Below are 14505 nucleotides of genomic sequence, written 5' to 3'. Positions count from 1 at the left end.
GCAAATGACCACCCAAATAACCATTCATGGTCATTGCTAGACTGCTAGTGTGGAAAAGAATGGTGGGAACCTCACCTGGCTTGGAGGGCTGAGGGTCAGCATGCAGCTGAAGAAAGTGAGAGGGCCCCGCAGGGATGCTAGGCAAGAAAGCCACAGCACAGTGTTGCAGGGCTTTGTAAGCCTGGCTCAGGAATTTCAGATTTTGTACTAAGAATAGTGAGAAGTCATTAGCATGCTTCAATCCAGGGGATATGATCAGATCTGTGTTTTTTAAATGAAACTTTGGCTGCTGCAGAGAAAGTGATGGAAGGAAGCCAGAGTGGACTAGACACCACTTAGTCCAGGCCAGAGAGGGTGGTGCTTTAGAGGGATGGTGGTTGGGTGGGGATTGGGGAAGGTGGGCATGGTTGAAATATGTACAGGATGTGGTGGTTGATCAGACATCTTCAATGGTGGAGAGCAGGTGGTCACAGAAGATTCCCCGACATCAGACTGGAGCATCAAGGTGAAGGTGGAGGACCAGGTTTGGGAGCAGGAGGATAAGGTCAGTTTAGGATGTAATTTAAGATCCATATGAGGTGGCCAGTGGTGATGCCAAGGTTACAGTTGGATTATATTAGAAAGAACCATAGAGGAGGGGTCAAGAGAGGAGGGTGGGGGAGGGGAATAGGAATGACTGGTTTATGGTCATGGACATGTACATTTAGGGAAGAGTCCGGGAACTAGACTCTTTGAAAATTAGAGCAGGAGAGGAAAGCGAGCAGAGAAGCCTACTAAGGATGTGGGAGGGACAGCAAGTGAGTTTGATGTTGTTGCAGAGAGGGTTGAGTGAGTATTCCAGCAGAGGATGGAGTCACAGGGCCAGCTCTGCAGAATGCTGCCCAAAGGTTAAGGAAACTAACAGCACCCTTTCATTTCAGTGACAAAGAGGATATTTAAAAGGTAGTCATTGGGGAGTTCCTGTCATGGCCCAGTGGTTAACGAATCCAACTAGGAACCATGAGGTTGAGGGTTCGATCCCTTGCCTTGCTCAGTGGATTAAGGATCTGGCGTTGCCATGAGCTGTGGTGTAGGTCGCAGACGTGGCTCGGATCCCACATTGCTGTGGCTCTGGCGTAGGCCGGTGGCTGCAGCTCCGATTAGATCCCTAGCCTGGGAACCTCCATATGCCGCAGGAGCAGTCCTAGAAAAGGCAAAAAGACAAAAAAAAAGAAAAGAAAAGAAAAAGAAAAAAAGATAGTTCTTTAGAAATGTCTCATTTCCTCTCTGCTTTGGAGGGAGAGACGCAACCTGCATCGACTTGGAAGTCAAGAGGTCTGGATTTAGGGGCCACCATGCACCACCCACTTGCCCAAGTAGCTCCCTGGTCTCCCCAGAGCCCCACTTCTTGACCTTTACTGGGAGGTGTCTTAACAAAGCTAGTTCCCACCACCAAAGTAATTCTGAGGATTAACCAGGGAAATGGATATGAAAGGCGTGGCTTTGTCCAACACCAGGAGCTAGATAGATCTCGCTCTTGAAGGACTTGTCAAATCCAAGTTAGACATGGATGACTTTTCATAATTACATGTGCATCCGTTGTGGGCAGCTTTGCTCATGTCATCTCAGCATTCCCTTTCACTCAATGTGATCGACATTCCCTTTGACGCACAGAAGCCACACCGGCTGGAGCCCAGACCCAGAAAGACCACTGGTGGGTAAGGTTACTCCTTGGGACCTAAGTGGTTTCTCCCAGATGCTTTTAGAGCAAAAATGGGGAGGAGAGGACCAGGAGAAGCTGCATATCTCTTTAAGAGTCAGTGAGCAAGAGTTTCTGCTGTGGTGCAACAGGATCGGTGGCATCTCTAGAGCGCTGAGACACCCTGGCCCAGCACAGTGGGTTAAGATGCAGCATTGCCGCAACTGCAGCATAAGTTGCAACTACAAGTTGAATCTGATCCCTGTCCTAGGAACTCCATATGCCCATGTGCCTTGAGTAGCCAAAAAAAAAAAAAAGTCAGAAAGCAACAGAACTTTTGGGGAAATTCTGTTGAGATGAGCGTTTTGATTAACACTGTCTTTCTTTTTTCCTTTTTAACTTTACTGTGCCTCAGTTTCCTCACCTGTAAAACTAGAAATAACCATAGCATTTGCCTCCCCAGGATATTGTAAGGATTAAAGGAGTCAATTCCTAGAAAGCCTTAGCATAGCACCAGCACTTAATACACACTCAATAAATGTCAGTTGTTAGTATTATTGACGTGGGTGCCTTTGGCTGAAGTCAAAGGTATAATTTCCAAACGTTTACTCTTGTATGTGTGGCAGTGAAACCTTCATGAATTTATTAAAATAAATGTATGGATAGATAAACTTTTATTCATGCTTTGGGAAGAATATTTGTTATAATACTAGTGGGAATTTGGTTAGGTCATTAAGAGAAAAAAAATATCAGTAGTTTTTAAATGGCTGGCTAACAGGTGAGAGTAGGAGCAAAGTACATCGGCTTTGAAGTTGTGGAGGCCAAGGTTTAATTCTAGTTGTGTGGCCTTGGGCAAATCACTTGTCCTCCCTGAGTCTCAGCTTCCTTAGATACACAAATCAAGATGATATTTGCTTGGCAGGATTGTTGTGAGGTAAAGGGAATCAGAGGTACAGAAGGCTTGCACCATGCCTGACACAAGCACCGATTGAGAGAGTTGCGTGAATATTTTACTGGTATTTTGCAACTGGTGATTTCAGACTTGTTGGGTGTTTTGTTTATATTAAGGGTTTTCTATATAGGTAGCATTTCCCCTTGCCTACCTGCTTTAATTCTCTAAGGTACCATCCCTGTTTACTTCTCCATCCCTCTTTGAGGGCTCTTCTCTAAGAGTGCCCCTCTTGTTTGTCTTGCTGGGGTCTCATCTGCCGTTAACATAGCCACAGGTCCCAGCCTCCAGCGCAAGGAGGCAGCCCATTCTCCATCCTTCTGGATGCACCTCATCTTGTCGGACCAGCTGCCCCTTGGAAGGTCTTCTCTTCCCAGCCAAGCTTAGAGGCCCTTCCCCTGGAGAAACTGCTTTTTGGTGGGTTGTCTCGTCAATATTTCTTGCTGTCCCTTTCCATGCTGTGTAATTATGATCCCATCGTTGCCACAGCAGATGCACCAAGCCTCACCTGCTACCAGTACCCCAACAAAACCCATAAGAAGGCAAAGACTTTGTCATGTCTGGTCAGCCAGTGGGTGGCGAGGACACAGTGCCTTGGGAGAGGCCCCTTCACCAGGAAGGCAGAGACAGAGCAGTCCCGAATACAGCAAGAGACTGCCTGGGTTTGAATCCTGGCTCTACCGCTTACTACCTTTGTGATCTTGGGCAAAATATGACTTCCCTCTGCCTCTGTTTGCTCATTTATAAAATGGGATAGTAACTGTTTCAAGGATTAAGTGAATCACTACCTACAAAGCACTTAGAACAGTACCTGGCACTGAGCAGTTACCTAACTAATCAGGAAAAAAAATTGCCCATAATGGGAAAATTTTTTTCTTCCCACCGTCCGCCTGCTGGTGCTGCTCTGAGTCATCCCTTTCCTGGTGACCGCTCACAGCTGCGGGCGGCCTGAGCAGGAGAAGGCAATGCAGCCTTCCCGCCCACAGGCCACACTCCCAGGCCCTCAGCTGGAAGAAAGCGCTGTGAGCAAGCCTAACCCTCCCATTTCAGGGCCTGGAGTGTTAATTCACCAGCACTGCTGAGACACGGCCTTTAATTCACTTAATCATTAACTATAGGCATCGTAATGAGTCCTGTGAGCAGCAGCAGCTGGTCAGAGGCAGAGCAGCCCTTTCTTCCTGGATGCTGTTAGCATCGGCACGAAGATTGAATACTTTCTAGCTGGACGTTTGCTCTATTATTTCAATAACTGAACAGAAATTATGAAACAGCTGGAAGCCAGGTTGGCAGTGGATGCTGACTATCTGGGGAGGAGCCACCCACGGCCTCTGATGGGGTCTGCCTCGTGCATGCGTGTAATTCACGCCTATGCTTCAGGAGGATACGTGGTTTGCACGAATGTATGGACCCTTGCTTCCCAGTGGATCCTGGCAGGGTTCTCTGTTCTAACTTACCTGGCTTTGTCTGCTTGGTCACCTGGGTCCTGTGATGGGAAGGGTTCTCTGCCCACAGCTGAAAGTTGGGCTGAAATTCCTGCACTGCCGCTTAAAAGGCTACTGATACTTGAAATCCTTTTGCTCAGATCCCTTCCTCCACTTGCAGGGAATCCATGGAAAGGATGTGCTTATATTTTATATTTATAGCATTTCATACTGGGGGGAAAAAAACAAACAAAACAGTGTTAGGCAGTTTCTGGCCCTTGGTGTATCTAGGGCAGCTTAAGGGTTGCTTATAAGTGACAGTGAGGAGGAGGCATTGTGACCACCTTCCATTCCATTCCATTCTGACCATTGTCCAGAGTCTTCGTGGAATCTCTTTTATTACATCCAGTCTGCCTCTCTTGTGTTCCACAGTCATTATTCTTAGCTATTCCCAAGCTTAGAACTATGACAACAAAATAGTTTCACAGAAAGTATTATTTCATAGAAAGTATTATTTCACATGACATTTAAATCTAATCATTTTCATTTCACTCTTGTTTTCTTCAGTTGGCGAGCAGTTTTATAGAATCATAGAGGCTGGGGAACATAAGGGACCTCAAAAGTGATCTAAACCAATTCTTCTCTCAGGGCAAGAATCCCTGTGTCAATACTCCTCAGTCATTTAACCTGTTTAACATATTATCTCTTCATATATTTTTAAAGGCTTGAGGCAGCCTATTCTATTTCTGAACAACTACTGTTAGAAAATGTATCCTGTTATTGATTCACGTCTTTGTGATATCCCTGCATTAATACAGATTATGTCAAGTAAACCTAAAATGCCTTTCACATAAAGCCCCAGAAATGTGTGAAGGCAGTGATAGTGTTCTTGCCCAAATGGAACCAGTTCCTGCAGTCTTTCTACCTATGATATAATTTAGCATCTGCTCTACTATCCCAGATATGCCAGAGGGGCCCTCTCTGCAGACATTGTATTAATAAACTGGTTTACAAAGGGCTTGTTTTCATAGGACTCAATATGAGAGTCTCATATTATGTCTTCAGAGTGATACCAGAAGGAATCCGAGTTACATCTGCACTTGTCTTTTACACTAACCCACAGAGTCATAGGTACTCAGGATGTCCATGCAGCCATTCTTTGTGTGTGTGTGTGTGTGTGTGTGTGTGTGTGTGTGTGTCCACCCTCATGGCATATAAAGTTTCTGGGCCAGGAATTGAATCCAAGTCACAGCTTTGGCAACACCAGATCCCTTAACCCACCATGCCCAGCTTAGGATCGAACCTGCTCCTTCATAGTGACCCAAGTCATTGCAGTCCAATTCTTAACCCACTGCACCATGGTGGGAGCTCCCGATGGTTTATCTTTAATAGAGTAAAGTAGGAGTGTAAGGAAACGAATGAGTTACATCTAGCTGATCTAGTTTTCTCAGTGATTCTCTGATTACTGTTTCTTTGCGGAAAAGACAGGTAACAAAGTGAAAATAGATGAGAAAACAGCCACTTGAAAAAGCATTAACACAGCATCCTTCACTTTGTGCTCATCAGTGTCTCAACCATAGATGTCGTTCAGATCCATAGTGGCACCATGGCAAGAGCCAGATGCAAAGTAGATTCTGGCTTTGCACTTATCAACTGAGTAAACTTGGGCAAGATATTGGCCTGTGCATGCCTCGGTTTCCTTATCTGTCAGATAGAGACAGTGATGGTAGTATGTACCTTGAGGTGAGAAAGAAATGAGTTCCCATGAGTGAAGGGCTTGGGACAGTGCCTAGCGTCACAGGAGACACTATACAGCTGTTTGTTCTTAACGTGAATGATTATTATTCTTTTTTGTGATTCTGATTACTCTGTTGTGTAGTGAAGTCAGAGGTGCCAGACTGCTTCACTGTCAGTCTCACGTCTTCCTATAAACAAAGACTTGGAATCCCAGGGTCAGTTGCAAAGAAGCAGGCCCTTGCCCTGCAGTGGTTTATGTGCAATAGTCTTTCCAAAAGTGAAATCTTTACAGATGTTAAATTGGGTAATGGAATACCCAGAAGCATGAATGCCTCTCATCCCAAGTACTGCTCTTGCCAAGCTTCTACAGAGTAGTTCTGTTTAAGTGAGGGGGCATGTGTGCAGTGCAGTTGATTCAAAAGACAGCACTGGGGCCTTTCATTTCGGGTGTCTTTGAACAGAGAGCCCCTGTGTTGAGGGGATGGTTTGAGGCACATCCCAAGGAGCCTGATTGGATTCTACACTAGCTGCTCTGCTGTCCCCCGGAGGCCGGCTCTGGTCTCCCACAGTCAGTGGGGTCCCCTCTCACCACATCCAGAAGGTCACCCAGGATGAAAAGAAGCCAAGATCTCCAAGAACAGGCCAGAATTCTGCTTCGCCTGACTGCTCATTTTGAATTGTTAGTCGATTTTTGCTTTGCAATGTAGCCTACTCTTGCTTTGACTCTTGAATGAGGTGTAAGATCACCTCATCTACCCCCTGGTTGAAGGTTTGGGTTAAGGGGCTCATTCAAGGCCATACAACATTCACTCATTCATTACGTATTTACTGAGACTGTGTGGTCCATACTATTTGTATCAATGGCAAATCTAGACTTGCTTCTTCCGATCCACTGTTCTTTCCCCCAAGTCCCGTGGCCTCTCACACCTCCTCTCTTCCCCCCGGTGGCATATCAGCTTGCAGCTGAGCGGTATTAATTCTCAAATGTGAATGTTACTTTTGAGTCTGTATAATGGGAAACACAATGTGTATGTAATAGATAGAAGGGCCCAAAACCTTTACGCTATGGCATCTCACCTTGTTTCCCCTCATTCTACCGGATAGTAGAACCAAACTCAAATTCAACCTAGACACCAGGTAAGTAGTACAAAGCAGCCTAGTATCCTATCTGGACTGGACACACCTCTGATTGATAGAATATTCAGCCAGATACTAGGGACTGGGAGCTAGTGGGCGTAGAGTGGAAGAGGTGAAGTCAGACCAACCTGGGCTTGATGATCAGCTCCACTGTTTTGTGTGACACGGAACAATATAAAATTTAATTTCTCTCAGCTTCAAGTTGCTTATCTATAAAATGAGAATGATAGCAATAAACTCTAGAGTCACATTTTGTAATTAAATAAACTGAAGCCTGTAAATCACCTGGCAGACAGAGACAGCACCTGATATAATGGTACTATTCCTTCCAGGATTTCCCCCAACTTGTCCTGTGGCCATTGACAAAGCATTGAACCTTTCTGAAAGTCTTTAAACAAGGGAAATAAAGAAAATGACATTTATCTCACCCAGCAGGCTCCAATTAGAATAATCTATGATGAGATACTTTTTTGGTTAAAAAAAGAAAACAACAAAAACCCACCCTTCAACGCAGATTACAATCTTGTGCTTTTTTCCCAAAAGATCTGTATCCTTAGAATGACAAGTGAGCTGTACCTAGCTGTGTTTGCTCTGGGCCATGGTACAGACTTTTAGATTAGAAAGGAGATTGGGTTCTGTTTCCCTGTAAGTCCCGGCCAGATCTATACATGGGACTGTAGCTCGGTTTAACCCACCCTCCATGAGAGACCATGGAAGTATCAGAGCGAATTGATCTCCACTGCTGGGAAAATGACGTGGTATCTTCATATGTTTAAAGAACCAAATTACCAGTCTACAATTTTTCATTTATCTCCATTTTGATTTTTCCAAGGATGATTTTGAGGTTTCAAAAGACTTGGAGGGCCAAGATAAGGTTTTCATTGTTTACCTGTATATACTCTCTCTCTCTCTCTCTTTTTTTTTTTTTTTTGTCTTTTTTCCATTTCTAGGGCCACTCCTGTGGCATATGGAGGTTCCCAGGCTAGGGGTCTAATTGGAGCTGTAGCCACGGGCCTACACCAGAGCCACAGCAACTCAGGATCCAAGCCGCATCTGCGACCTACACCACAGCTCATGGCAACGCAGGATCCTTAACCCACTGAGCAAGGCCAGGGATCGAACCTCAACCTCGAGGTTCCTAGTCAGATTCGTTAAGCACTGAGCCACAATGGGAACTCCCTGTATATACTCTTCTTTATGACTTTTCTTCATTCCAGGAAGCCTTAAGGTGGCTTGCAAAGATTAATACAGAAACCAAAAGTAAAAATAAATGATAAAAATAAAGTAGAAGGAACTAAAAATTGAAGAGAAAAGCAAGATGAAGCCAGGGTAGTGTCAGGTCATAGGACACTTGTGCAGCATGGCATCTGCATGCTGGGAGGGGAGGGGTGGCAGGGGCAGCCTGACTCTGAGAGTCTTAGCAGCTAAGGAAAGAGGCAGACTTGAATGAGCCAATATTCATGCTGTCCAGATAAGAGTAGACCCATTTCTCCGGCAAGCTTTCTGAGATCATTGAAAACCTGTATACTCACCTGGGAATGGTTGAATAGTGCTATGAATAACGTCTGAGTTATTCACAGGAATAAACTCAGAGCTTAGCTGTATTCTGCTCTTCTGATCACTCTGTAAAATGCAGTCTATGCTCTAACAGTTCATCAAAGTCACTTCTATGAGGCCAGAGCACTATGATGCAGTGCACACCTGTTGGTTAAACTTAATCTAAAAAGAACATTTAAAGAAACAAAAGGAAAGAAAGACTAACTCCATGGCCTTTGTGATGACCACCCATGAGGATTATTTCCTACTCCTTTAATAAGATTTGAATATTTGTGTTAAGGTAGTATGCTCTTGAAGAGTCAAAATTCTGCCCAGTCAACTGGGAAATAAATGTATAACCTTTGCCAGTCCCGTGAGCAAAGGGACAGGATTATTTGCTCATTAAAATGAAATAACCAGTTCATATCCTTGAAAGTACAGCCATACAACCTCCGCCTGGAGATGGCCTGAGGGGAACATTCTTTAGGGAAGATCAAAACTGTTTGAAAAAAGTGATTCTTTGGGAACACCGGCAGAAGCCAAAGGGATGAGGGGACCCCTGTGATCTACTCCATAGATCAAGGCAACAGTGATTGTAGCCTGGAGAACTTTCCGAGTAAATATTCTCAACCATTCCCCAACCAGGAAAAAGTTAAGAAACTTATAAGAGCCTATTGAATATCTAATTTTATGTGCTATAACTTTTGGAGATGTCTCCAAGAAGATGTGGATGGAAATATACTTCTAGGCAATTCAGTATATTGGGGGGGGGGTGGTCTGCCAAGAGTTTTGGAGTAGTTGGTTTAAGCTATTCTGTTTTAACAGGACCACTGCCATCTTTCTGCCTAACTCAGTGAATTTTAGAAATACTATTTAATTCTTCCCTTTTCAATTCTTTCCAGCTTAGACATCTCTTCTGTTATTTTCTTTTCCTGCCTTTCTCTAAGATGGAAAATTGATCCCATGCCAGTGCCAATCATAGGTGGCTCTCTTTTTAGAAAAAAATTGTCAAAAACTTGTCTATTCTCAGCATAAAAGACTATTCTGGCCCAGGAGGGTGTCAAAGGGTAAAGAGGTGTCTGAGAGTCTGTGAACCTGTCTCCTCTTCTCTTTCTACCCCATCTGTGGTATATAGGTTAACAAACACCAATAATATCTGGCCTTTTATGGCATATAGTAGGAGATAAAAACTGGAGTAGATGAGTTCCCTTGTAGCTCAATGGGTTAAGAATCTGGCATTGTCACTGCAGTGACCCTGTTTACTACAGTGGCACAGATTGGATCCCTGACCCAGGAACAGCCAAAATAAAACCAAAAGAACAACAACAACAACAACAAAACAAAACAGAGTAGAGCAGGGACCCTGCCCACAACTTAGATTGCAGAGTAAGTAAGACATCTCAAATAACCACAATATAAGGAACTGCAAGTACTGATAGGAGAGAAAATGCCCCCTCCAAAAAAAACAATAATAATAATAAGATGATGTTATATTGTCTTCCTTTGCCCCAGATTTCTTGCTCAGTTCAGTTCAACAAACTCTCTGCACCCGCCAGGTGCCAGGTCCCACATGGGGGTCCAGTGGGGATCAAGCATAAGCCTTGCGCTTGAACTGCTGCTTCTAGCAAGGGTCATCAGAGCTTTGTAAGGGGTCTGCTTGATGCCAGGGACTTGGTCTTTTTCTGACATGATTTGATATATCCCTTTAAGAAATCTCAAATTCAAGAGGAGAAAGCACAAACATTTTTCCAAGAAAGGTATTAGCATTGAGAAACAACACCTGGAAATTGGCAAGGTGCCTTCAGCAGGTTGAGGAAGTAATTTATTTTTCCAACCTCACTGCAGGAACCAAAGCCCTGGCAGATGCCTCCATGCCTTAGCGGCTGCAGATCCAAATGAGATCATTATTAATTATTAGTCACTTTTGAGTGTCTTTCTCAGAAACTACAGTGTACTTGGGAAACTCAGACCCTCCTGAGTTGCAATCGATAGTGTGTACACCTTGCATAGGGACCTGAGTGGCATGTTAATTATAAAACAGTATCGATTCCTGGAAAGGGGGTTGAAAATGTACAAATCCTTCACATAAAAATCAGCTAAATCTTCAAAAGCCTTGATTATATATTTTTTTTTTCCTCAAGAAAGAGACTGATGGTGGGAGTATAAAACTTGAAATGTTACTAAATTAGGGCTGTTTCCTGCCAGGAGCCAGATCTGTACACATAATTATTTTATTCTCTGTGCTGGCATTGATTCGCTTTGGAGGAGTGTTGGAAATATCTCTGTTTGGGGTCTGTAATCCAAATTTTTCAGTCAGTTCCTATGATGATGTTTTCTCCTTGCATCGCCCATGTTATTTTTCTGTAAAACAAATAATCATATGTCTGGAACTTGACTCACCCCTATCCGCCTGCATACCTGTCATTCCCTCCCCTAAACCTGCTTTTCTTCCTTCTTATCACAGATATGCCATGCTCCTGGGCCAGAAACTTCACTCACCACTCTCCCTCATGGGCCCCATGGTCACCAAATTCTGACCATTTCATTTTGGCCTTATTCTATTTTCTGCTTCTAAGTCAGGGTCTACTGTTGTCCTGTTGGAATGACTAGAAAGCTAGATCATTTTTAGTTTTCCTTCCTTTTGGCTGCATTTCAGCAGGGATTAAAAACATGGACTTTCCAACTGCCTTTGCTTAGCTCATGGGTGCCCTGGCATTTCCTACCCGGGTCCTTAGGATGACCTCACATTGCATTTTCAGCTTCTAGTCCTCCCTATGCCATGGCGGGAATGAGCCCTCTTAAAAATGCAGGTCTGGTCATACCATTTGATGGTAGACAGTCCTCCAGCAGCTCCCGGTAGCCAACAATCTAAGATGGACAAGCTGTGGTTGATCTGGAAGGGATAGACATTGAGTTTTAAAAGATGCTGCTTATCTCTGGAGCCTCAGAGGCTGTTGGATGACAGCGGGTCTGGGGGATTGCAGGCGCCAGCCACATCAGGCAGGTCTCCTCCTTCGTGGGCTTCTTTGGAACTTCACATATCTATGTTGAGTTGGCTAGGACTGGGACAGAGAGCTTTTGTACTAGAAAGTTCTTTCCTGTTTTTTTTTTTTTTTTTTTTCTTAGAGCTGGTTTATCAGTGTAATTCAGCCACAGTCCATTTTATCTTGGATACTGTGTGCTTCCTCAGCCAGACAGGGGAGTGCTGTTGAGATTGTTACCAGGGAATTGACCCTCTGATAGGGCCCCACCAAACCTCACATTTGAGGAAGAAAATCCTAATGCTACTACAGGGCTCTGACACACAGGGCCTGTAGCATACCTCAAAAGGTGTACTCCTGGCACATGCTGCGGGGAAATACTTTGTAGTATAGGAGGTTCCTGCACATTGTGGGATGTTTAGCATCCCTGGCCCCCTGTGCTAAATAGCAGCCATGACCCTCTGTCATTGGGACAACCAAAAAACTCACACATGCCCCCACACATGCCAAATGCCCCAGGGATCAGGGAATGCCTTAGCTGAGGAACATTGGCTCCTGTCACTGCTCCTAAGAGAGTCTTTACTGAGAGTATAACAAAGAGTTGGATTAATTTTGATCTGTCCCTCCTGTTTTCTCTTCATCTTCTATATTGATTGAGCTCAAACTGGAGTCACATTGCCTGGCTTTGAAATCAAACTCCACCACTGACTGAGTATGACCTTGAGTGTGAGCCTGACCTTGAACAACTATATAATCTCTCTGTGGCTCCGTTTTCTTATTTATTTATTTATTTATTTATTTATTGACCTTGAATAACTATGTAACCTCTCTATGTCTCCGTTTTCTTATTTATTTATTTATATTTATTTTATTTTATTTTATTTTGTCTTTTTAGGGCCGCACCCACAGCATATGGAGGTTCCCAGGCTAGGTGTCAAATCAGAGCTATAGCTGGTGGCCTACACCACAGCCACAGCCATACAGCATCCATGCTGCATCTGCAACCTACACCATAGCTCACGGCAAGGCCGGATCCTTAAACGCTCTGAGCAAGGCCAGGGATCAAACCTGCATGCTCATAGATGCTAGTCAGATTCGTTTCCACTGAGCTATGGTGGGAACTCCCTGTTTTCTCATTTAAAATGGGGGATAGGAGTTTCTTCTGTGGCTCAGTGGGTTAAGGACCTGATGCTGTCTCCGTGAGGATGCGGGTTCTATCCCTGGCCTCGCTCAGTGGGTTAAGGATCTGGCATTGCTACAAGCTGTGGTGTAGGTCCCAGATGCAGCTTAGATCCTCTGTTGCTGTGGCTGTGCCTTAGGCCTCAGCTGCAGCTCTGATTCATCCCCTAGCCTGGAAACTTCCACATGCCTCAGTTATGGACCTAAAAAGAAAAAAAAGCGGGGGCGGGGGGATAATAGTAATATCTACCTCGGAAGACTTTTGTGATGGTTAAATTAGATAAAGCATGAAAGGCGCTTACTGTGCTTGCCGGCTCTTGGAGGCATGATGGTTTCTGAGCTTAAGGTTTCAGAGCAACAAGTTGAAACTGACACTTAAAAGTGAATACTCCAGATGATAAAGAAGGGCCACACTGTGTATCAGAAAGGGAAGGGGACTAGATGGGAGTCAAGGTATTGTTTTGCACCCTCAGCCACAATTACTGTATATATCCTCTATAATATGTCCCTTCATTTCTCTGGCTTTTGCTTTCTTTATCTGTGATACATTTGCCCTCCATGGTATGGAAAAGATTGAATGGCATGAGCATTGCAAATGCACTTTAAAGCCTGTAGAATGTCACAGTTTGATGATATATAATAAGTAATTTATTATACATCAGTGTTACCTACACTTGATTTGAAAACCCTCATCGACCAATTGGGAGGACATCCTTCATGGCAACTTCCTGGGATATGTATAAACCTGAGGAGCCTATCTGCATGGTAAACACTGGCTCTCCATCACTGGGTCCAGGCCAGTGCGCCCCCAGCCACATATGCGGCCCTTCCGGCATGCCGGCATCGAGTTAAGAGCTCATGATCCACTTTCCGCTGATCTCCTTGCTGGGTTCCCACCCCACCACTGCCATTTCTTTCATGCCTTTCTGTTTGTTGCCCCACAGCAACAAAGGCGAGAGAAGGAGCTGCGGAAGCAGCAGGAGAGGGAGCAGCGGCGGCACTATGAGGAGCAGATGCGCCGTGAGGAGGAGAGGAGACGCGCGGAGCATGAGCAGGTACAGCCAGGGCAGTGAGCCCTGCAGAGGGACGGCTGTGTGGACACCAGTGCCAGCCATCTCTGGGTTGGGGTCACCTTCTCTTAGGTCTGCTCAGTTTAAGAAGGTTTTCACACTTTCTCAAGCAACTATTCTCACCTGTTCAAGAAGTCAAATGCACAACCTTGGCACAGCCCACTTATTCAACCTGGCTTCCGGCCTAGGTCAAAAGCCCCTGACATACCTTGATCTTGTGCTTCTCCCAACCTTGGGTATCTACTTTGAAAGTAGCACTGAAGCATGATAAATGAGCCAAGTCCTTGCTCTTTTGTCACTTTAGAAGAGCTTTTCTACTCACACAGCTCTGGTCTCAAGACTTTGAGCAACCGATACAGGTCCCTCTCTCTATTAGAATCACATTCTGACAGAGCAGTGAAACTGCAAGATGGTTCCATTACAAAGATGGTGCATGATCACATTCAACCATTATTTTATCCGTGTTGCTTGCACAGGAGCCCCTGAACTTTACAGCATCATTTATCCCAGGTAGCCCATAAAAAGGGAACCTGTCATGAAAAGTTTTCAAAGAAGCTGGGTTCTCAAAACCAAATAGGAAGAGCAAAGCACTGAGCCCATCTCAGTCCGCTGCTGCAGGCAGAGGGCTTGTGCTTTTGACTGTATTGAAATGCTTTTGCTTCGGTGTGGGGTACCTTTCCTATTGAGAAAGGAGGTGTCTGGGTATTTTTTTTTTCCTCTTTCCTTCCACACTTTACTTGGCAGCGCTTATCACCTTTGAAATTACCAGTTCTTTTTCTCTCTCTCTTTCTCTCGTTGTGTTCCTCTGAATTCTCTG

General features: G+C 44.6%; 1 protein-coding gene across 10 annotated transcripts in view; it reads left to right on the top strand.

The window, feature by feature from the left end:
* TNIK (TRAF2 and NCK interacting kinase) overlaps nt 1-14505 on the top strand; it is a 405478-nt gene that overhangs the window by 313709 nt on the left and 77264 nt on the right. For all 10 annotated transcript variants that reach the window (XR_007135784.1, XR_007135793.1, XM_047786473.1 and 7 more), the window contains one exon: nt 13563-13673. Coding sequence is in view for 8 of the 10 variants with exons in the window: in XM_047786473.1 (XP_047642429.1) it covers nt 13563-13673 (111 nt within the window). In the remaining 2 variants the exon portion in view is untranslated. The remainder of the gene's footprint in view (nt 1-13562; nt 13674-14505) is intronic.

This window comes from Phacochoerus africanus, chromosome 1, assembly GCF_016906955.1.
Source record: "Phacochoerus africanus isolate WHEZ1 chromosome 1, ROS_Pafr_v1, whole genome shotgun sequence".
NCBI classification, from domain to species: domain Eukaryota; kingdom Metazoa; phylum Chordata; class Mammalia; order Artiodactyla; family Suidae; genus Phacochoerus; species Phacochoerus africanus.
Note: the sequence above shows the minus strand (reverse complement) of the source record. Positions and strands in the feature narration are given on the sequence as shown.